At 38.9% G+C, this 24,470-nt stretch overlaps 3 protein-coding genes and 1 long non-coding RNA gene across 4 annotated transcripts; 1 reads left to right on the top strand and 3 right to left on the bottom strand.

Moving 5' to 3' along the window:
• Positions 1 to 683: 683 nt before the first annotated feature.
• LOC137709404 (RING-H2 finger protein ATL46-like) lies at positions 684 to 3,085 on the bottom strand. The gene has a single exon (XM_068448498.1). It carries the CDS (start codon positions 2,481 to 2,483, stop codon positions 1,305 to 1,307), a length of 1,179 nt encoding a protein of 392 aa, XP_068304599.1. The 5' UTR covers positions 2,484 to 3,085; the 3' UTR covers positions 684 to 1,304.
• Positions 3,086 to 8,447: 5,362 nt separating this feature from the next.
• On the bottom strand, positions 8,448 to 10,846 carry LOC137749495 (probable inactive receptor kinase At2g26730). The gene is made up of 2 exons (XM_068489595.1): positions 9,580 to 10,846; positions 8,448 to 9,028 (listed from the first exon to the last, which is right to left on the bottom strand). Exons 1-2 carry the CDS (start codon positions 10,844 to 10,846, stop codon positions 8,448 to 8,450), a joined length of 1,848 nt encoding a protein of 615 aa, XP_068345696.1.
• A 2,157-nt stretch (positions 10,847 to 13,003) lies between these two features.
• LOC137749529 (uncharacterized) lies at positions 13,004 to 13,751 on the bottom strand. The gene is made up of 2 exons (XR_011070218.1): positions 13,527 to 13,751; positions 13,004 to 13,217 (listed from the first exon to the last, which is right to left on the bottom strand). It is a non-coding gene; the product is annotated as an uncharacterized lncRNA (long non-coding RNA).
• Positions 13,752 to 15,400: 1,649 nt separating this feature from the next.
• Positions 15,401 to 23,929, top strand: LOC137708374 (DNA repair protein UVH3). Its single transcript, XM_068447433.1, has 18 exons — positions 15,401 to 15,572; positions 15,672 to 15,922; positions 16,216 to 16,388; positions 16,470 to 16,575; positions 16,763 to 16,840; positions 16,913 to 17,040; positions 17,116 to 17,242; positions 17,401 to 17,478; positions 17,586 to 17,639; positions 18,367 to 18,551; positions 18,692 to 20,348; positions 20,456 to 20,650; positions 20,854 to 20,939; positions 21,134 to 21,422; positions 21,527 to 21,663; positions 22,148 to 22,232; positions 22,442 to 22,972; positions 23,089 to 23,929. Exons 1-18 carry the CDS (start codon positions 15,485 to 15,487, stop codon positions 23,803 to 23,805), a joined length of 4,965 nt encoding a protein of 1,654 aa, XP_068303534.1. The 5' UTR covers positions 15,401 to 15,484; the 3' UTR covers positions 23,806 to 23,929.
• Positions 23,930 to 24,470: the final 541 nt, after the last annotated feature.

The following is a 24,470-nucleotide window of genomic DNA, read 5'->3' as shown; positions in this document are numbered from 1 at the left end:
CTAAATCATCAAAATCTAAAATCATATAACCCTAAATTAAGGCTTAGGGTTTCTTTGTAAAACAGTATTCATTCGTTTTCTTTCCAACAAATGAATGTTTTAATGATTTTGGATTTATCCAAATTTTTGTAAAAATAATCTATGAATGATATTCTAAAAAATCAATAGTTCAACTCATTGAACGGAGTGATTCCTACAATAATATTAGAATGATGTCACGGATCCGACCCTTATTTATTACCTTGATATTATCTTATTTGAGTTAATACAAATACAATGTGGAAACCTCAACTTTTTTGCTTGATTATTGAGCACAAATATTTGAAATTATGAGGGGAATTTTGATTTCAACTTGGCCACATGGGAAGGGCCAAAAAGTGACCCCACTACAGCCAATTTTTGAATAAAAGGGTCCCGTTTCACAAGAAGCAAAAGATTATGTCACACAGCTTTCATGGATCCCCACCCTGTCCAACTGCCCACCCCAAAATAGGTCACTACTTAGTTCCTATAGATTGTGTTAAAAAATAGATAGCGATTTTCACGCACTCGTTTTCTCTTTATGCACTCTTCAACTTCTATGTCCCTTACTTTTCCTAACTTTCCCTCATTCAATCCGAAAATTAGAAAAATGAAGAACTTGCATGAAAAAAAACTAAGTGCGAAAATCGCTACCCGACCAATCAAAAGGCAATAAAAGAGAAAATGCACTTGACTTGACCCCTTGCCATAGATTGGCTCATGAACATACAAATGGAAATGTACAAGAAGAAAATTGTCAATTGAGACCTTTAAAGGCAAAGGTCAAAACCTTCAATAGGATTGATTGGATTGCTTGTCTCGAATTATCTTTGCCAAATAAGGATCTTGGTGAAAACCTTATGGAGAAGATAGAGAGCACCATGAAGTTCTAACTGCATATATTTTAGACCTAATTCCATGGATCCCATAACCAACGAACTACAACAACATTTGGATTTTCCGGCCTAGATAACTTCCGCTACTTTGAAATTACGTTAAACAAACTGTGCGAAAGGGCAATCCATCTGCCAAGATTAACACAAGTTTCCCACAACAAGAATGGCATAGCCCATATCTCAGCTGCCAGTATTGTCATTCCCTAACATTAGAAAACCCCTTCTTCACAAGACATTATATCCGGTTTTAAGAAAGTACATGACACGGTACACAATCAATCATCACAAGTACAGAATTAGCATTACAAAAAAATTTGGAAGGGCAAAACTAGGTATAACACGCTTTGAATTAATAAGCAACCACGTAAACAATAAAGAATATACCTCTCATTCTGGTTGCGTTCTTTTCATCCATGGCAAGTCTGTATTAAGAGAGGACGGCATACCCATCTGTGTATCTATCGAGCTTGAAAACTTGCCCTTCTTCGACCAGAGCCAGATCTTGGAAACAGAATAGCTTTCACCCTTAGTCACACTGCTGATCTTCTTTCCCTCCATGTCACTATCAATTGAAAGATTACCATTGTTTTCTATCCCTCTTGTTGGCTTTACATTGTGGCCTTGTTGATCATTTGATAAGGGAACCAGAAGGTCGGAATCGTTAAGCACATACTGATACGAACCCATTGAAAAACATCTTCTTGCATCCAATCTACTGCTACTACTCTCTCCTCCTCCTGTCTCCCCTACCTCAGCATCTACCTTTCTAAATTTTCCCAGTCTCACCGGCAAAATCCCATTATCGACAACAATTTCCTCAATGTCCACGGTTTTTTGCCTTGAAGCGAACCTGTTTTCTCCATTACCAGGATACCCTTCTTCTTCTCTATAGTCATCAAAATCAAACATTGGGTTTTCAACTGAATACTCGGGATTAAAGAGGGTACTCCTACAAAGAGGACAAGTTGAATTTGACAGCAGCCAAGTATCTATACAGTTGATATGGAAAGCATGGCTACACGTAGGGAGCAATCGGAGCTTGTCCTTCTCAGTAAACTCACAAAGGCAAACGGAACAATCAAACGGCTCTTTCAAACCCACAATGTCCCGATACTGGAAAACAGGAAGAGCGTCGATAAAAGCTTGATCTAGACCAGAATCATGAAGGTGGAAGAGTTGCTGCAGCTGTCTCTGAAGAGCATCAGCAGTAGACATTTCTGGGTACCTATTAGACTGAGAATCCGCTGAGGAAGACGGGTGCTTGGTAAGAAATCGAACGAGCAGGTGAAGCAAACCGGAGATGAAAAACAGCACAGCCAGAATCACTATTATAAAAAGAACAGCAGGACTTATTTTTGTGCCGGATGATGATGGTGGCGATGGATTCGAGTTCGATTCACTACGAAAAGTTCCAGCATATGGGGGTGAAGAGTGAAGAGAAAAAGGAGGGGGGTAGCTCAAATAACCATCTTTAATCTGGATTTGATGCTCAACCCGAGACATCTTCAAATGGGTGTGCCCTGAAAACCATCTAAGATCTTTCCCCTCTGCCATTCGAGATATCATATCGCTTTCTGCTACAAGCAATATTGGGGGAGGGTGAAATCAAACTCCGGAGCTCCGGTGCAAGGACGAATGCTGCTAACCAACCGAGTTACGAGCCCTTTGCATGTTCATACATATCTTACAACCAAATACCATGCTCTTCTCTCTACTCAGAGACCAATCAAACACAAGCCCAATTCATATTTCATGGAATTAAAGCTAAATTCAATCACTTTTTCTTCCTTCACCACCAGGTTTCCGTACCCCCCAACTTATTTTTTTTGCAGATACTTACCAGTATTTTTATCTAACTTCTATTGTGGGTTTGTATGCTTTCAAATTTCACACCAAATCGACTGATAACTTGACAGAATCTGACAATAATGTTACAGAATAAAAAAAACGGAGCATACCTAACTTGATTCTTCTGAGGAATCCACCATTTTTCATGTCATTTTCAAAAGCTCTGCAACAAAACGATGCTCTTTGCCGCCTTCCAAGTTGCAGAAGGGAAGAATTCCGCCCGCAAATTGTACCGACAAAAGAAGAGGAAAGTGATGTTGGTTTCTCTTTCTCTCTCTGGAGTTCTTGATTGATGGAAGCACAGAGAGAGAGAGAGAGAGAGAGAGACAGAGAGGGGCAGAAGGGTGACAGTGGCGAGAGCTCCAAAAGTGCCAAAAAGAAAACTAACATCTGGCTCCCACGCGCTTAAGGGAGCGCCTGGGGGTCCTATGGTCAACTGTAAGCGACAACGTGCTTAACCCCGGAAACAGGGCCTCGAGGTGGGCCCGGGCTTGATTAGAAAAGGATCGTCTGTGTTCCGGTGGATTAGGTTGTAGGACAACGAACCAGCCATCCAGGTGGATGACCTTTTTTTTTTTAAATTTTTTTTTTTAAGAAAACTAATGAAAATGGTTTGAAAATTTTGAGTTTAACAATAAGAATAAAATAAAACATAAAATAAATAGTACCAGAATTGACTTTTTAGTATAAAAATATGATTTTTTGTTAAAATAAACAGTATCGAAAGTTTTTTTGTTAAAGTTTTTTTTTTAATTTTTTATTTTTAATAGGACACATCCAAATGGCAGTTTTGTAAAATCAAATATTTTGGTAAAAGAAATATTTTGGTAGTATTGGAGATGTGACACCCTACTCCATTTTGAACCTAATTTGTTTGAAAATGTGAACTGGGTTATGAGCCGATTCTGGTGATGAATTAACAATTCGATGCAAGTAGGCCAGTTAGTCAAGATAATTTCGTTCGTTTTTTTTAAAGGTGTGTTTTGTTATTGATATGTTATGAACATATAATTGTTATTATATGATGACTCGTAATTTTTTTATTTTATTTTATACAAATAATATTCTGCTTTAAATTACTGTAAATTGTAGAAATAAAGATTCAAACTCAAGTACGTATATTCTCTCTAACCAATGCAACTACGCTCGTAGTTTTTCATTTTTTTTTTTAAATACCGCTTTAGAAATAAAATCTAATTCTCTATAGTCTCATAGTTACATTCAAATTATTTTGTTTAAAGACTCATATTTATAACGAGTTTCTAAATAAAATGTAATTATCAACCAACTCCTAGTTTAATGATATTTTTTTTTCAACTATTAGTCTAATCGGCCCTTATACACCCGTTGGTTGGGTATATCACCTTCTCCCTTGAGGTTCAGGAGTCGAGTCTCAACATCCGAAATGTGCGAGTATTGGAAAGAAGAGTTTGGAAGTGTGATTCTTCTCTCCATGTTGATAAAAATAAATTAAAAAAAAAAAAAAAGTGAAGTGTAAGTTATGAGTGCAAATTTTCATCACTGTGATGCAAATTATTTAGCATAAAATTTTCACATAATCGATTACTCATTTACGCAATTCATAAAACAAGTGGAATGTTAACATAGACCAACAAATAATTTACTTTTATATATTATTAGTTGTGTAACTACTCAAATTTCGGTTCTATATGAATTAATTCAGCTAATCTGTTGCAATTTTTTAACATTTTAGGTTAAAGATATTACGTGTTTGATGGTTAATTGAGTGTGCCTTTAAAGTATGAAATTGAGAATACTTTATCTTGAGTTTAAAGGCAATTAGGTGAGGGTTTTGGATTGCAATCACAATTTACTTGGAAAATGATAAGAAAGATGACAAAATAATTAGGAAGTCTTTGCTTGCAGTTAGGTACATAATCCATCTTCACAAGTCACAGCAAGGCTAGTCTGGCCAGATGTTTCTTTTTCTTTCCCTAATCAATCTCTCCATCTGTTAATTAAACATATATGATTGCCATTTGATGATGTTTAATTTGCCACGCAAACTATCTGGTGATGTTTAGGTTGAACAAAGTTGGATTCACCGTAATACTAATTGGCAATATAAGAATTGACAATATGAGAAGTAGTCCAATTACTCACAAGTACATGTAAGGTCCTTTCTTTCTCCGACGTGGGATTGATTCTTTCAACACGCCCCATCACAAGTGGTGAATTTTCAAGCTTAGCATGTGGACAATACAAATCGAGTGACGTGGAACAAGTGTGGCCATTAGGTTTCATACATGGGATAACCTGCTCTGATATCATAAAAAAAGTTGGGCTTCACCATAAAGTCAATTGATTTTATAGTGGAATCTCAACTTTCTTCACTGTGTTGAGAGCATCAATCCCACATCGGGAAAAGCAAGAACCTTGCATATGCTTATAAGTAGTTGGGTTACTCTCCATATTACCAATTGTTATACGATAAAACCCAACTTCTTCGCGGTATCTAACCAGGTTGTTCCCCCTAACGTCCACATATGCTCCATGTCACCCAATTTGTGTTGTTCACATGTTAGGCTTCAAAATTCGCCTCATGTGGATTCACCACACATGAGGGTGTGTGTTGAGAGCATCAACCCCACATCGAGGAAAAGAAGGACTTGCATCAGTATATACTTATAAGTAATTAAGCTACTTCATATATTACCAATTGATTTTACGATGAACCCCAACTTCTTCGTAGCTTTTATTAAATGTTGTTTCTACTGACTGCCAAGGCAGGTGGTAAACAGTTTGAAGAGTAATGATTTAAAATTGTTGCTTACATAGAGTTAACAACTTTCTGTTGCCAGTTGTTATATTCATAATAGAACATTAATCTTTGCATTTCGGACCTATAGTTAATAGTCCATTATATATTAAAGAATAGAACATCAATCCAAACATGTACATAATCACAGTGGTTGAACAAATGTCCTTCTCACAATGTACTCTAAGTTTAAATTTTCTTCTATATACATTTTAGATTAGTTTAAAGTGAATATTGCTAGAATAAAAAAAAGAAAAATAATGAATGATCGATATAATATTAATTAACGTGTCTATAATATGTCAATTACAAATGTACTAATTTGATGTCAACATAAGCAACGAGTATCATAGCCTTCAAGAATGAATATCTACACATTAATTATACGCATTAAGCTTGGATCTTTTGGCATGGGAGATGATTTTCTCACTCTTTTCTTTCTTTTTGCATTTTTTTTTTCAGCTTTGAAGTTAAATAAATAAAAAGAAAACTAATAAAAAAAAAAACAAGAAAAAGAATACAGAATGAGATAACGAGTGTGAAAATCACCGCCATGGACGCATTATGTGTGAACTCAAGCCGTTGCATCCGATGTTGAGTAGACAATCAGTGGTTGTTGGGTGACGGGTCCTTTCAGAATACACAAAGGATACTCCATTTTGGCATTATTAAACTTCATCATTTTTTGCTTGACTAGCATCGTTTTTGGTTCGTACAGGATTACCAAATTTGTGCTGCAATTCATGATTCTGTCTGTCACTAGCACATCACTACTTCAAATGGCAATTGGTGGTTCTCATAAAAGAATGAGAATTTTCGCCGGATCCTTAAATCACATTCGTTTATCGTATATTGTGAGGTTAGAAATAATTGTAAATTTTTTTATTTAAAATTGAATATAAACAATACCTGACGAGAACTAACCGTACGATGTACGATAAATGAATGTAATTGGAGGATCCGGCAATAATCCTCTCTTCTCATAAAATTCCATGATTTCATATTATGCATTTTTAGAACTACCTTAGCCAGTTAAGGTTGAAGGGATAGAGGAGGAACCTCTATTCTGAGGAATAGTGAGTTGTTAGGAGTTTTGGTCTCAAGCCGAGGTGGGGGTGTGATTTAATTCTCGTAATGGGAGTGAGTGAGTGAGGAGGCCCAAAAGATGCTTGACAAGCCAAGGAATAGAAGTGATTCTCTTTGCGCGATGACCAACAGGTGTAAACCAAGGCTGACATCATAAATTCATTGTGCAAAACCAAAAAACTGTAGGGAAGGGCAGGGCAATTTCGTCAAAACACTATTCGTTAACAAGTTTTTCAACTATGTAAGCTTTTTGTTAAAGTGGGTTTTCGTCAAAATCAAGGCTGATTTTTTAGTGTAAAAATGTGATTTTTCGTTAAAATGAATAGTATCGTAAACTTTTCGTTAAAGTTCCTTATAATATATGCCTCTCAAACAAACCAGTTACTAAAGCAGTTTCTAACAATTGGAAGAAGGTTTGCTTTCTCTACCAATAACAAGCAAAAGCTAGAGCACACTACTCTTGTGCCTCAAACTACTTAGCTTTGTAATCAAATATAAATTACGGAAATGAAAATTCAAACTTGAGTTCAGATGAAGAAGGACACCACTTTAGTCAACTTTGTTTAGCTCCTGCCTGCGTTCTTCAATCATACAAAAGTTTTCTTTAAATCTTAAGTCATTATGATCCATATGTTTTTTTTTTCCAAAGATTTCAAGATATAGCATCCCAAAAAGATCTAACACTTAACAAGGTGTTCTAAGGCTATTAGGGGGCGTTTGTCGCGCCAGACTAATTCGGACTGGATTAGCTTCAAGGACTAAGCTGGACTGGCTTAGACTAGACTAAACTGGACTAACTTAGTGAAGCGTTTGGTGCAGTATTGGACTAAAAAGCTGGATAATAACAAATTCTAATATTATATTATTTAATATATAAATTATTAATATTTTATTATGATCTTATCTTTTTCTCCATTTTTTCCTACCATTTCCGTCCCACTCTTTTCCTCCTCTCTCATTGTCCCACCCTCTCCCTCTTTTTTTCCTCTTAGACCTCTCAATTCATGTCTCTTTCTCATTCCTGGTTAAACTCCTTATTGATTACAGTCTCTATTTCTCTGTCCTCCCTCCCTCTCTAGCTATGCGTTGTTCGAACGGAACCTCACGACTCCAATTTTCCCGACGAGTTGCAGGTTTCCCGATGTGTTTTCCGGCCAACCCTCGTAAAATTGGATGAAGTTAGCACCGCCAAAAAATTCATCACATCCCTGGAGCGAGATCTTAGCTTTGAATGTTCGAATCTGTCATGGATTTGAAGAAGCCCAAACAGGCCGAGACTTCCAGGCCATTTTCCGGCCACATTCGACCACATTTTGGCTCGATTCAGGTAAAATCGTAATCTTGTCACTCCCAGCTTCAATTTGGTATATTTTATATGAAAGTTGGTTGTGAAATTGATCTGAAAGAGAGTCGAAAAGTTAATGATTGATCTAGGTGATCGGAGACGACGAGGAGTCTGTCGAGAGTGGTCGTTGAGCATGACGAGGACGAGAAAGAGAGGATAGTCTTAGCTAGTCCCATGGTTATTGGGGGGTCTCGCTAAGACCTCTTAATGAAGGGTTTTGTTCATGCTAGTCCCCTTTAGTCTCATTAATGTTAGTCCCAGCATGGAACAAACACAGTATTGGACTAATAACTAGTCCAGTCCAGTCCAACTTAGTGAGGGCAAACAAACGCCTCCTTATAGTCTTATTGGTTCAAAATACAAACATGTGTTCGAAAATGGTGTATGCTAGATATTGACTTAATTACTACATGGAAATATAGATAAATATGGGCTTAAAGTACTAATTTAATTGGAAAAACTATTTTCCTAATTAAATTAGGCTCATAGATGATTGTGGATCAAAGACAGTGGATCTTTCTTCTTCCTCTACAATGGTGTTGATCATTAGGGCAACTTGGTTCATGCTCGGCCTAGCCTCCGCAGAACGGTTCACACACTTTATAGCCACCTGCAGCAAGTTCACCATCCTCTCCTCGCTCGCGCATTCCGACATTAGGGTTTTGTCAAACACTTCAGCTGTCCATTCCTCTCGAACCACCGAGTGAACCCAAACCGTCAGATCCACGCCGTTTTGCTGCACAAGTTTGCCTGTGAGCAGCTCAAGAAGGATCACACCAAACCCATAAACGTCCCCCTTGAAGGCGCTTGAGGTACTGCCGGCCTTAGAAGCCTTGAGCGGCGGTTGGTTATCTTGATCGTTGATTTCCATGAGGCCGTATTCGCTTATGCAGGGCTCCATTTTCTCGTTGAGTAAGATGTTGGAGGATTTTAAGTTGCCGTGCGCAATCCCCTCCGTGCGAAGCTCCTCATGCATGAAAGCTAATGCTTCTGCTATGCGAGCAGCAACGGAGAGCCTGCTGTTCCAGTCAAATGCTTGGCCCCTACGGCTTCCTGAACCATACAGTTGTTACTATATGTTAGAATCATGCTACATAAAGAAATCAGAAAACCCAGCTCAAAACCACATCATTGCTAACTAAAGCATCATCATAGAGGTTTGATGTGAAAACAAGTGCCAGTTGTGGACTACCTCATAACATGTTCCTCCTCTTTTATTCGGGTTTGGGACTAGCAGCGTAAGACCTAGGAAGATTCTGAAAGAGATTTTAAGAAACGACATATAATATTTGAAGTTAAAGGAAGACTTGACACAAAACCGAGTACACTGACGTTCTATGATTTATACATCTGACCTCACTTAATGGGATAAAACTTTATTGTTCTTGTACTTGCTAACTAAACATTTGGAAAATTTTTGGTGACCCTAGTATGCTAATCATGAATTTAGTAAAACGAAAGAATATAGAATCTGATTTTTGCATTATTTTTTTCGCTCTCTTTTAATTTATTCAATTTAAAGGTAATGTGCAAATAAAAAATAGTGTTTCCCAAATAATGTCATAAAAAAACTACAGTTTATGAAAATATGCAAAAGGATTTACCATGGTTGAGTCTGAAGAGGCTTCCATTCTGTTGATACTCATACACCAGAAGCTTCTCTTGTTTCGAAAAGTAAAAGGCAAGAGCCGGCAGCACACTCTGGTGCTTGGCCTGGTACAACCTCTCCATCCTCTGCTTAAAATCGCTACCTGAAATCGCCCAATCTTTTATCCTTTTCACTACTAGTACCATTCCGTCTTCAAAGATGACCTTGTAGAGGCTGCCATACTTGCCTCTCCCAAGCAACTCGGCGGGGGCCTTGAGCAAGTCTTCAAACTTCAGTCCGTTCACCACGGGGCTCTTGAGGATGACAAGTGAAGACGAAACCATATTAGTGCTCTGGCTCTCATCATCAGCTGAAAATGTAACAGAATAATTCGACTTGCTCAATCCTCCGTTGAACTCACTTGATGCTGCACTAATTTTGCTCATGCTTTCATCGACTGCCGAAACTTTGTTCACGGCATCAACCTTTTTATCTTCCTTTTTGTTCTTTGTACATATTTTGAAAATTACTAGCGCAACAAAAACCGATGCCAAAATAGCATATCCTATGTATATAATCACTTGATTTTTTGAGACGCCCTTCGAATTATTCGACTTCTCATCCGCTGTCACAGATGACGACGGACACTTGTTTGCCAACGGATCTCCACACAATTCGGAGTTTCCCAAGAAGCTGTTTGATTGGACAAAGCCATTCGTGTTAGGGATTGGTCCTTGGAACTTGTTGTTGGAGACATTGAACTTGTCGAATTTGGAGAAGTCAAAACTCGGAATCAGCCCTGTAAGCTGATTGTTGGAAAAATCGAGCGTTTTGAGGTTTTCCAGTGCAGCAAGGGACTCAGGGAGGGTACCCGAAAGGCGGTTGTTGCTGACAGTGAATTGAGTGAGCTGATTGCAGTGTCCAATCTCACCTGAAATTTGTCCAGCAATGTTGTTGTCGTCAAGGGCAAGGGTGGTAAGAGAGGCAGCGAGAGGTTTTGTGTTGCAAAGCGAAGCAGCATCAAGCGTGCCAGTGAGGTTTTGGCCATTGAGAAAGAGTTCTGTGACAGTGGTGTTGAGAGAATCACAGGCAACATTCTGCCAGTGCGCCTTGCAGGGATCAGAGGAAGGGATCCAACCCCATGAGAGGCCGGGTTGGACACCATTAGAAAGCTTGGTGAGGAAGATGATGAGTGAGTTCTTGACCTCAACGTCCACAGAATGCGTTTTGTGGAGGACGAGGGAGAACGAAAAGAAGATTACCAAGACGAAGATTTTGTTCATTTTTTTTCGAAGATCTAACGTTGGTGTAAGTAGGGTTTGCAATATACGGGATAGATGGGAGAAGAAACTCTCAAAGTTGATGTGGGTTGCCGACTCTATAGAATGAGAGCTTGGATTCTTATTGTTTACCTTGATGCTAGAGAGTAAGGAGATAAAGACATTGGCTAGCTAAGGTTTAGTTATTTGAAAAATATATGGCGCCGGCAGCCTAATGACGGGTGGAAATGTTCTGTCAGCCCTTTTGGAACAATGATTTTGGCTGTGACAAAGTCATATTTTTCTCTAATTATTTATTTAATGCTTAATTAGTGTGATCTCCAGATAACTGTTTATGTGACATCCCACATCGCCTAGGGGAGTGATGCTTAAATGTATATTCCCATCCCTACCTAGCACGAGGCCTTTTGGGAGCTTACTGGCTTCGGGTTCCGTAGGAACTCCGAAGTTAAGCGAGTAGCATGCGAGGGCATTCCCAGGATGGGTAATCCATCGGGAAGTTCTCGTATGAGTTCCCAAAAACAAAACCGTGAGGGCGTGGTCGGGGCCCAAAGCGGACAATATCGTGCTACGGTGGTGGAACGGGCCCGGGAAGTGGTGCGCCCTGGGCGGGGATGTGACAATTTGGTATCAGAGCCTAACCCTGGTCGCGTGTGTGCCGACGAAGACGTCGGGCCCCTAAGGGGGGTGGATTGTGACATCCCACATCGTCTAGGGGAGTGATCCTTAAATGTATATTCCCATCCCTACCTAGCCTCACGTGGTCGGGGCCCAAAGTGGACAATATCGTGCTATGGTGGTGGAGCAGGCCCGGGAAGTGGTGCGCCCCAGGGCGGGATGTGACAATTTGGTATCAGAGCCTAACCCTGGTCGCGTGTGTGCCGACGAAGACGTCGGGCCCCTAAGGGGGGTGGATTGTGACATCCCACATCGTCTAGGGGAGTGATCCTTAAATGTATATTCCCATCCCTACCTAGCACGAGGCCTTTTGGGAGCTTACTGACTTCGGGTTCCGTAGGAACTCCGAAGTTAAGCGAGTAGCATGCGAGAGCATTCCCAAGATGGGTGACCCATCGGGAAGTTCTCGTATGAGTTCCCAAAAACAAAACCGTGAGGGCATGGTCGGGGCCCAAAGCGGACAATATCGTGCTACGGTGGTGGAGCGGGTCCGGGAAGTGGTGCGCCCCGGGCTGGGATGTGACAGTTTATGTGAATAAGAAATATTTAAAAGAACCAAACTTTAGAGAAAAAAGTGCAGTAATTTTCACTCTTCCACTTACTCCTTTTGCACTCTTTCTCTTTGTCTCGCTTGATTTTCTTTGATTTATTCAATCTAAAAGATAATAGAAAACAAATAACAAGTTTGAAAATTACTTTTAGAAAGATTTTCTTATCAACCATGTTAATGTTGGTATAATAACAATTGCTCTTGGAACAAGAAAAACTTACCTGTAATGAAAATACAATTGTAATTAACAGTATTTCAAGTCAATCTAGTGTTGCCACGTAAGAAGTTGAAAAGATAAGTCGATGCTTGATTAATATGAACTATAGTCGCACAGAGGGAAGCTCCTCTCCCCGTCTAAAACCATTGGTGAGGTTGATCTTGTCAAAAAGTCACCTTGCAATCCTTGAAGATTTTATGATTCAACGGCTGAGATGTATTCATCAAGATTGGCCTAGGAGCTGCCATGCAACACAACTGTACAAAAACAATGCAAAATTAGGTCATTATCATACAGTACTGCACTTGTTTAACCAACAATGATTTAAGACTTCTTCTTAATTTTATAACATTAATAAATTCTTCTTTAGCTTTCCTGCATATTTTTCTTAATTAAATTACTCATATAATCGACTGCAACTTTGGCGTGGGGGAGTATTAAAGTTCACAAAACTCAAAGCATAAGACAAATTAAGATGAGCTGATGCTAGAAGTCGATATTTCTGAAATAGATTCGAATCATTCTGCTTACGGCATCTCATTCAGCTCAAATTTAAAATAGATAATTTAATGATGATGCCAAACTTTTACACAATCTATCTCATTTCTGCCTGTTACTGGGTGTATTTACTCGCATTTTACTGTTTCTCATCATGTGACGTGAAGAGAGGTGAAAGACAATAATTCGTATGGTATGACGTGTATTTACACCCAAGTAAAGCACACAATTTTCTTGGTAACTCCAAATTTCGAGTTTTTACAGATCCTTTACTTAATAATAAAGAGGAAACTGTATGTCAGAATCATTTTACACTAACTTACTATCGTACTTTTTTTTCTATGATCCAATTTACCAGCATACATAAACAGCATATTATGGGGAGATGCATGTGTTATCATCACCACTTGAAGCAGTCTGTCCATCAAATCCTGCATCAAATAAAGTTAAGGTATCATTCATCCCATACGTTTAGTTTTACATGAAACAAAATTTCAGCTATAATTGATTGTAATAGTAAATAAGACCGAGTTGGCTAAGATAGTGTGCCTCCTTATGCACCCAAGTCCGAACTCTGTATGGTTTAGATTAGAATATCACTCCGTAAAAGAAAAATGCATGGGACCAAAAAAGTTTCCTCAAGCCGATACCTCTAATGAACTACAACACCAAAACAAGATAATGTGATTTGAAAGAGTTAAAACTAAGTCCAGGCTGCAAGAAGTAGTAGCAGACCTAACCTTGCAATATCTGTTCATACTGCTGTCGATAACTTAAGAGCTTTCATCTATCTATAAACGCGTTGTTAGCCTCAGTTCGAAGGTTATCTTCCCCACCTCGAGTTTTCGGTATTGCACATACAAGCGTTGATTAAGGCCTTGATTAGAATGTCTTTCCTTAGGCTGCGCTTAGATATCATTGATCCTCTTGGAATACTCGCAGCAGCTAGATATGATCCAGGTTGCTTGCACATAATTAACTTAGACACAAATTCATAACCACATCACTAAGCTTCAAGAGCCCCTTGAACAGTTTTTCAGCATGTTTCTAGGACAATGCACTATCTGCAGAAGTCTTTGTATCAAATTCAAATACAATAAAACCTTTTGTACGTGAAAGTTTATATAGCTACCAAATATTATACTCCCCAAGATTGATGGATTGATGACATCCAAGCATACAAAACCAAAATTTGCAAATTAAAAATGCTTCCCCCATCTACTTAAAAACACCTAGGTGAAGAACATTGACAGATTTCGTAACAGAACACAAGGATTCGAACATTCGCCTAGAAATATCAGTAAGGTAAAAGGAAACGGTCAGGAACGTACTCTTTGCTTTGTCTCTTTGCAAACACGCATACTGCTGGAAGGTCAGTTGTCCAGACTCCTAAAAACACATATTGACATATAAAAAGGTAACTGACAGATGTGGTTTTTACAACTTACCTCCCATCAGCCTCTGGCGCAGCTCCATATAGGTATATTCCATACCATTCCTTCATAAAATGCCTATGACGAGCCAAAATAAATACTAACAAAAAATTAAACCAAATCGAGCCTGTTTGTAATTGCTTCTGAAAGAGTTTAAAGCGTTTTCTAACAACTACACATGTTTTTGTCAGCTTTTAGTAAAAGAAACTTAAAAGTATTTTTGGCAAAGCTATTAGGGCTAACAATAAGGGTGCGTCCCAACCAAACAGGCCCTAAATAGCATGCAGAATTCAGTATCAAATTCATATTTCATGACAAAAGGGGCAGCTGCTCATTTAAAATGAAAAATAAAGGAAAGAGGAGTACATGATGATTTAGCACTCTAAACAATTTCCTTAAAAGAATAATTGGGTCTATCGATTAAACTGAATTAGATAACTCACTATATTCAACGTAAGTTGATGTACAGAATGAGATTTTATAACTTTGTCCAACTTGAAGGAATTAGATGGAGCACGCCCCAAACATATATGCCCTGCTGGCTTGAAGGTCGAGGCGGGAATGTGTCAAGGCCAAAGACTGGCTGTTGTGCTGATGGTTTAGGATCACGAGAAGGAAGACGGTGGTTATGGTGGCGGCGGCGGCGGAAGTGGCCACCGGCCATGGTGGTCTCGAGTTCTCTGTGACCTGGGACTGAATGAGGTTGTGACTTGTGAGAGCCTGAGAGGTTTGGAACTGAAAAAAAAACGCAGCCATTGACGCTTAAAAGCTGGAAAGTCCAAAACACCCTTGGTTATAAGACTGGCTTTTCATATTCTTTGTGTTCTCACATTCCCCCCAACTATATTTGCAATTCAGCACGAAATTTGTTTTATTTCAACATGTGTACAATCATGTCAAGTTATCTAATGGTAAGTACGTAGATTCTGGTTTTTAAAATACAAAAAAAAAAAAAAAAAAAAAAAAAGTCGTGCTCCAAGTACAAAAAACAAAGAGGTTCTGAGTTTGAAGCTCCAAGCTAATGAGTATGCTTGACTGTGGTAAGAATAAAGCTGAAATGGCTGTGTGAGTATTCTTGACGTGGATAAATGTGACTTGCCGGTTGTTCCATTTTTTCAAAGGGAAAAAAAAAAAAAAAAAAAATACATGTGTACAGTGTACTGTTTGCTTACGACGTCGTTTCCTTCGTTTTCCTCCCGCCGACTGGCGGCCATGACAAAACTGAAACCTGATTGCAGAAGCGTTCTCAGCAAGCAATCCAGACAATGGGAGTCCACGGTCTCTGGGAACTACTGGCCCCCGTCGGCCGCCGCGTATCTGTCGAGACTCTAGCCGGAAGAAGACTAGCAATCGGTACACCCACGGGTCCTCCAAGCCCTAATTTATTTTCAGAAAATCGAATTACTAATTCGATTTGATAAAATCAAGTTACTAATTTGTTTGACTGGACAGATGCTAGCATATGGATGATACAGTTCATGAAGGCAATGCGAGACGAGAAGGGAGAGATGGTCCGCAACGCGCATTTGCTCGGCTTCTTCCGCCGAATTTGCAAGCTGTTGTACCTGCGGACCAAGCCGGTGTTTGTGTTTGACGGCGGAACCCCGGCCCTCAAGCGCCGGACTGTGATCGCTCGGAGAAGACAGCGGGAGAACGCCCAGTCCAAGCTTCGCAAGACCGCCGAGAAATTGCTTCTTAATCATGTATGTAGTATATGCAATTGCTTTTCATTTTTTTTAATTTCTTTGTAGGAATGTAGAATGTGGTGTTGAAAATTTGGGTTGGAATTAGGGTTGCGTGCAACATTGGCGATCGGAGTTGTGGAGTGAAATTTCCAGCCTTTTTGTGTGACTTAGGATTTGAATCATGTGAATTTGAATTTCTTTACAAAAATTATTCTGCTTTTTAAAATAAATACTTCTTGTTATGTGATGCGTGAAATCAACGGTATGTTTTGCTTCCAGTTGATTTATCTATGTTTTGTTGTTGTTAATAGCTTAAGGCGATGAGGCTGAAAGACTTGACTGCGGATATCAAGAACCAGAGGCAGAAGAATGATGCCGAGAGTAAAGAAGGTCTAACAGATCAGACTGGTAGGATGGCAGATAATAGTTTAGAAGAAGACGACTTGGGCTTGCTGAGTAGCAACCAGGAAAAGCTGGATGAAATGTAAGCTGAGAACACAGTTGCGGGAGTAGTGTATAAATCTGGTTTGATTAGTGATTTTGATTCTTTTGTTCGTTAAATTAGGTTGGCAGCATCCATCCAGGCCGAGGAAGAAGGGGGTTTTATAAAGAATGCATCACAATCTACTGCTGCTGAGGATGGTGAAGAAGATGATGAAGAGATGATACTAGTAAGTTCTTCCAGACTCGATGAAAATTATTGTATATCATTTGAGAGCAACCTAGAGCAGCCACCAGTGTAATGCAAATTACAGAGTTTGGATGTTCTGGTTGTCTTTTTTTGTTTGTTTTTAGGTCTACAACATTTTTCGGCATTTGGAAATGTAATGTGGTTGCTGCTTGTAATTTGTATTGCAGCCAGAGATGGATGGTGAAGTTGATCCAGCTGTATTAGCTAGTTTGCCTCCATCAATGCAACACAGACTTCTTTTGCAGGTAAGTATACATATATGTTGTTTGTGGTTTCAGAAAATGTAGTTGAGAGCTGATGAACGGCTTTGTGACCAGAAAAATAAGGAGGAAAATGATGCTAAGGGTAAGAAGATTTTGTCAGATGAAACTGAGATGGTGGGTATCAATTCAGAAAACTTCGACGCAGTCTCAAGGAGTTGCAATCAAGAAATGATAGATGAAATGTAATTGTATATAACATTCAGGAGTACTTAATCATGCAATTACATGAGTTTATTGATTCTTTGATGTTAATTTAGGATTGCTGCATCTATTGCGGCAGAGAAGGATGCTGGTGTAACTAATAATGCGTCAACATCAACTGCTTCTATTCTTGTGGGGGACGATATATATGAAGATGGCGATGCCGATGAAGAGATGATATTGGTAAGTTAATAGATAGATATCAGAGTTAGTATCCCTTGCCAGTAACACTTGTGTGCGTATACCCTTACTGTTTAATTAAGTTGTATTCATTAATCATGGGATTTCTTACTCTGTCTAATTAAGGTTCGGTCGAGATAATTTTAAATACTATCTTGCAGCCTGCACTGCATGGTGAAGTTGATCCAGCTGTATTAGCTGCATTGCCCCCATCAATGCAACTCAATCTTCTTGTTCAAGTAAGATTTCATTTATGCGGGTTTCGCCCCCTTGTTAGGTCATGGGTATTAGCTTTCAATCTTCACAAATTCTGATGTCAGTCATTGATTCCTCCCCCCAAAAATAGATAAGAGAGAGGTTGATGGCGGAAAACAGACAGAAGTATCAGAAAGTCAAAAAGGTTGGTTCCTGTGAAAGCCTTCATATCTGATTATGACCCATGTTATTGTGAGTCCTGGATTGCAAACATGGTGTGACTTATTAGATGCACTGCTCAGTGTCTTCTATTAGCAATAATATCTGAAGTGTTTTGATGGGTGATGAATCCTGCCTTATCGGTACTGGAATTTGGTAGCGTGACTTCTTGGAAATATTGAGAATAGAGTGCTCTGATGGTAAAGTGGGACAGTGCTCTACTGGTATAGTGGGACAGTGATCTATCATGCTTCCTAGAATGTACTGAAAGAAAATTGACACATGTGTGACCTTTACAGTCAATTTGAAATGACTTTAATTATTAAACAGCGTATATAAAGGCGAACTTCTATAGTGGCTCATGCTTTTAGGATTTAAGATGTAAAGAAGGATAAACATCAGCTAAAATGCTCTTGGAAGACTTTTCTTGTTTGTCATAATTAAGTTTATAGGATTCATTTGCTGAGAAGCAAGACTGATTTAAAAAAATAAAGCAAATTTGTAAGTTGCAAAGACATGTCTTGTGAATTTAAGAAGTTTTGCATCAAGCATTTCTGTATATGACTTTGGCGTCTATTTATATTAATAGGGTCTTATAATATATGTACGTTTAATTAGAGCTCCTTTTGAGGATAAGTTGTTTTACTTAAATAATGTTCTACTTTTTGAATTTTATGGATGTCTTTTAATTGGTTCTTCTCGTGCACATTTAGGACCCTGAAAAGTTCTCTGAGCTGCAAATACAATCCTATCTTAAAACTGTAGCTTTTCGTCGCGAGATAGATCAAGTACAGAAAGCTGCCTCTGGGAGAGGGGTTAGTGGTGTGCAGAGTTCACGAATAGCATCCGAAGCCCACAGAGAATTTATCTTTTCTTCATCATTTACTGGTGATAAACAGTGAGTAGTCACAATTTTGCGCTCTTATGACAAAAATATATTATATAGTACAGTTGCAAATTTTGTTGCGTGTGTTATCATTTGACAGTTTTATTATTCTGGGGAATCACTTAGTGAGGTTTGATGCTTAAATGTGCCAGAGTACTTGCATCTGCAAGAGCTGATAGAAATGGAGAAAAGCAACAAGCACCCAAAGAGTGTCCTTCAAATTTCAGGAACAGTGCTTCGTCTACCAGTAATGTGATTGGATCAGCTCCAGATGAATCCATAAGTGTTTTTGATGACAACATTGAGACATATTTGGATGAGAGGGGCCATCTTCGAGTCAGTAGAGTGAGAGCTATGGGGATGCGTATGACCCGTGATTTACAGAGGAACTTGGATTTGATGAAGGAGATTGAACGGGAGAAAACAATTGCAAACAAGACGACTGACACTAGGGATATGCTCAACGAAAATAACATTGACATTTTGAAAAGTTCACGTAGAAATAGAACAGTCACAGAAATACCAAGAGGTGATAATGGTGATTCTGTTGATACTGGAGGGGTGAGAAGGCATCCTGGTCAAAACAAGGTTGACTCCTCACTTGGTGATAATAACTCAAATGACAGAAATAATCAGTCTATGTTAAAATTTGAAACTCCTATAGAAATATCTATTGAAGACAATGACGAGAGCAAGTCTTTTGATGGTGATCATGATTTTTTTGCTTCGTTAGTAGCAGGAAATCCTGTAACTATTGATGCTAATGATATATTAAAAAAGCATTCTTCTGGGTCTGACTCAGACTGCGACTGGGAGGAAGGGATTGTTGAAGCAAAAGGTAGCAGTTTTCCTAATGACTCGGAAGTTAAAAGTAAGGTGCCAGGCGATATTAATGATGACAGTGAAGTGGAATGGGAGGAAGGAGTTTGTGGTAGTGCTGAAAATACCTCATCTGTTCCTGGTGAGCATGGAAAAACAAATTCTAAAGGTTATTTCGAAGAAGAGGCTAGTTTGCAGGAGGCAATACGGAGAAGTCTTGAGGATATGGGGAGTGACAAGGGTAATTATGGATCACCTGCTGATGAAAAGTTGCAATGTTTTGGAGGAGAGGCTCATAAAGGTGCTGAATGTATTGATAGAGAAATTAAGATAGTTGAGCCATTTTTGTTGGGGAACATTGGTACTCAACAAAATGAATCATCCTGTGACATTGGTGATGGAGTCAAAAAGACGAACTTGGGTTCTCCTCCAGCACAAGCAATGCAGAATGTAAGTGAAAAGGAAAATTTCTGTGGAGGAGTGCAATGCACAGCATCTATTACTCCGTCAGCGACAAAGGAGGTCCATGTGATTACTGAACAAGTATTGGGTACTTTCCATGGTGATGGTGATTTATCCACCTTTCCCGAGAACATTGAAAGAAATAATGCTCATTCTTCGGATGCCTTGTCAGGTGATGCTACTGGTTGGGCTGATGATCAGAAGACTGAAGTTGAAGCTGAGTCATCTTGTCATTTAGTTGAGATGGCTAACTCTGAGTCATTGACAAAAAAGATAACAAATGACAGTGATGCTGACAAAAAATGGGGCAAGGAAAAGAGTCATGACATTTGTTTTCAGGAAAGTGAGCACAGTTGGGACATATCTTCTCTTAAGGGTGATGAGAATGCACGTATGGAAGCCACAGAGGCTGATTTGGAGGAGGAACTGCTAATTCTAGACCAAGAATGTATGGATCTGGGAGATGAGCGAAGAAGGCTTGAACGTAATGTAGAATCTGTCAGCAGTGAAATGTTCACCGAATGTCAGGTGCGTCTTCATTTTTGTCATTACCTGTTTGGCTTTTCCATTGGCAAATTACATCTTTTCTTGGAAACAATGAATTGCTTAGAATTTTAATATATCTCGGGTTTTAGGAGCTACTGCAAATTTTTGGTATACCATACATTATTGCACCAATGGAAGCAGAAGCCCAGTGTGCGTATATGGAACTTGCCAACCTTGTTGATGGTGTGGTAACTGATGACTCTGATGTGTTCTTGTTTGGGGCACGAAGTGTTTACAAAAATATATTCGATGATCGGAAATATGTTGAGACATATTTCATGAAGGTCAGGGTCTACTGAGACACACAACTTCTTTTGTTTTCCCAATTTATAAACTCAGTTAGTCAGAAATCTGATTTCTGTTACTTGGGGCCCTTCATATATTTCCCAATTTTTCCTCTTTCATTTGTTTTTCTTCTTTAAGTTTTGACTTAAAGATGCAATGCTCATTGCTTATGTATGTATGTTCATACAATTTTCTTCTGTAGGATGTTGAGAATGAGCTTGGCCTAAGCAGAGAGAAATTAATTCGTATGGCACTTCTTCTTGGAAGTGATTATACTGAAGGAGTTAGGTAAACCATTGCATTTTTAAGTTTTTAGTCCTTATGAAATATGTTGGTAGTGGTGCCGCATCCTCGTGAATTTAACTTTCTACAAATATTTTTAGTTAGTCAATACAGATTCGTGTTGTTAAGTAAACCTACTTATTTACAATTCATAAAATCTGTTAGTAGTGAATTAGAATCTATTGGTTTGTCTTTTGTAGTGGGATCGGCATTGTCAATGCTATGGAAGTTGTAAATGCATTTCCTGAGGAGGATGGCCTCCATAATTTCCGGGATTGGATTGAATCACCAGATCCTACCATTCTAGGGACGTTTGATGGAGAAATAGGATCTAGTGCAAAGAAAAGGGGGTCTAAATTTGGGGATAAGGATATCAATACGAAGAGCAGTATGGAAGAAGTGTCTGAGCAAAATAGTTGTCACGGACAAGAGCACCAGCAGTCAGCTGATCTTATTGAAGAAACAAAGCAAACTTTCATGGATAAGCATGTGATTAGATTGCCATATTTTCTGCTTTAGGCTTTTTTTCTTATGTTTAATTTGTAAAAGAATAACATCCTCATCTTTGGATGCTCTTATTTTGTCTTGTGCAGAGAAAGGTGAGCAAAAATTGGCATATTCCCCCCACTTTCCCAAGTGAAGCAGTGACTTCTGCTTATATTTGTCCACAGGTGGACAAATCAACTGAGCCCTTCACATGGGGAAAGCCAGATCATTTTTTTCTTCGCAAGTGAGTTGTCACCTAATACTTAAATTCAATCTTCATGAGGTTGATTTTTTAATATGATAGTTTGTACGGCATATTCTTTACTTTCAATGCAAAGGATCGGGAGGACTATAGTATGTTCTAGGGGCTTGTTTATTGACAGGATATGATTCTATTGTTCTGTTTAAACGTTTTGTTGGAAAAACAGTAACTCTATAAGCTATACTATTGAAGGTCAACAGGAGATATGTAGGTATCGAAAAATTGTAGACGGATGAATATGTTCCTTGTAAAATGTTATAGTTCCCCTTTGCTTATTTTCTTCACGGTGATGCGTATTAGATTATGTTCAGAATGTAGACTGCAATTTTATGTAGTTAATGTATGTGTTGGTCTCTCGAATTGGGGTTTTTCGGCTGCATCTAAGCTTGGAACCTTTCATAGAGTTTCTTTCTACCGACAGATACATAGAATGTCTATCTTTCTGATCAGCTCTGTTTGCACGTAGATTATGTTCGGAAAAGTTTGGCTGGGCTAGCCAGAAGGCAGATGAATTGCTAATACCCGTTCTGAATGAGTACAACAAACGCGAGGTTGGTTACTTAAATCTCTCACTGGTGTGTGGAATACACCTGTGCAGACACAAGCACAAATAGGGATGCATGCATGTCCATTACATTTTAGCAAGCTCTGATTTATGGCCTCTCACTTTTTACTCCTTTATCATAGACTTTTTTTTTCTTTTTTCTTTTTTCTTACGAAAGAAGATGGTGATATCACTTTTTGTATTTGTGTGGTGAAGACTCAACTGCGGCTGGAAGCGTTTTACACTTTTAATGAAAGATTTGCAAAAATTCGTAGTAAGAGAATCAAGAAAGCTGTAAAAGGTATCGCAGGAAATCAATCTTCAGAGTTGGTGGATGATGCTGCACAAAAAGGTTCAAGAAGCAGAAAGAAGAGAACCACAAGTACTGATGAAGCTGGGAATAACAAATCAGAGAAACTGTCAGAGGGAACAGATAAAAGTGTTCTTAAGAAGCAGAGCGATTCTAAGGGAAAATCAACAGCTAAGCAGTCGAGGAAAAGGAGGACCACTGAAGAGCCTGCTCCATCTAAGCGACCAAAGCCTGCTGAAGCTGGACGATCAAACAATAGAAAATTGCATGCAAATGGAAACGACATAGGAAGAGGCAGGAGGGTATTAGGAAGTGGAAAGGAAAAGGTAAATCCCAATTTTGAAGTATCTGAAACCAGCTCTGGCAATAGTGATGACGATAATGATGGGATGGACCTTCATACCGATACAATAGAAGGGTTGGGAGAAATGCGCAGGGTAAGCTTCACATTTTTTAAGTATGAGAATCTGTATCATTTTAAAGAATCTAATGTAAGTCTTTCTTCTTTCTGTAAGTTTAACTAGCTTTGTTCTTTTGGCGTTCATGTTTTCAGTCTGGGCGTCTGCGGAAGCCTGTAAATTACACAGTCGATGACTTAGACGTTGATGATCTTGATGAGCCACTAGATCACAGTAATGCAAAATGCTCCAATGCAGAGACAGGGGAACAAGTTATATCTCGGGATGAAGGAAAATGCGAAGAAAGTGCTTCTTCTCTCAGCGAAAAGAAACAGCAGAATGAAGGGAATTTGTCTCCCAATGTGGGCCTGCATAAAGATTATCTTGAAACAGGAGGTGGGTTCTGCCCCGTTGAAGATGAAACTGGTGAACCAGGTTTGAGCCAACATGGTGATCCTTCCTTCGAGGCTGAGGTTTCTGAAGACTACCTTAAGACAGGAGGGGGGTTTTGCGGAGATGAAAGTGAGACTGGTAATGACCAAGATGGAATTCGTGTTCAACCGAAAGCAACAGCTTCAGAGAATTCTGATCTTCCCAATTTCTTTGGCATTGTCAACGTGGTTGATCTTGGTCATATTTCAGCTCAATCCAGCATCGGCAACAAAAGACCATTAGTCGGATTTCAAAGTAGCGAGAGGATGGAAGCCTATGATACCGAACAGAAAATAAATCATGAGACTGCTACAAGTAACGATGATCAAACGAAGGTCAATACGTCATTGCCGGAAAATAGCGTGGATAATTCTCGGCAGCCATCCGGGGGAGCTCTATGTGCAATGCCTTTCCTGAGGAAAAAAAGGAGGAAGACCTGAGGCTTGCATAAATCTATATGCATAATCTCCTTCTCCTTTGTGGCCTCTCTTTGAGTCTTGTTAGCTTCTGATACTCCGGTCTATGTTTTAAATCGGATGTGTAATACATCACAAACTTTCTCTTCTTGTTTTCTCTTTCTTTACTAGTAAGTTATGCGTGAGAGTAAGTTACGCGTGAGAGGTAACGTGAACTAGGCCAGTTAGTCAGCGTACCTGAGTTCGAACTCGCTCTGTGCAAATAAAAATAGTTTAAAATATGGTTTTAAAAAAAAAAAATACACAATGGTAGAGGCCATGTGGGAACGAATGAATGGAAAAGGCAAGTAGAGAAGTGTAAAAGAGAAGGCAGGTAACATCTTCGTACAATAAATGAACATGAGAAGTGCAGCTTGGAGAAAAGAAGCAACATGGATCACACATCATGTGATGAAGTGTCAAATAAACATTTAATATTGAAGTGGTGCGACCTGAGGAGGGCTTAATCTAATGGAAGAATAATATGTTAACGAACTGAGAATTTTCTAATCATAATTATTGACAATTTAACGAATGATTAGCAAATTAATTATACACAAAGGTGACACTGGAAAATGAGAAAAGTTAAGGATATTCTCTAAAAAGTGGAACTCTTTATGAACTGTCCACCACTTTATGTTTATAACACA

Source organism: Pyrus communis, chromosome 11, assembly GCF_963583255.1.
Source record: "Pyrus communis chromosome 11, drPyrComm1.1, whole genome shotgun sequence".
NCBI classification, from domain to species: Eukaryota; Viridiplantae; Streptophyta; class Magnoliopsida; order Rosales; family Rosaceae; genus Pyrus; species Pyrus communis.
The sequence above is the reverse complement of the archived record's forward strand: the minus strand, read 5'-3'. Positions and strand labels throughout refer to the sequence as shown.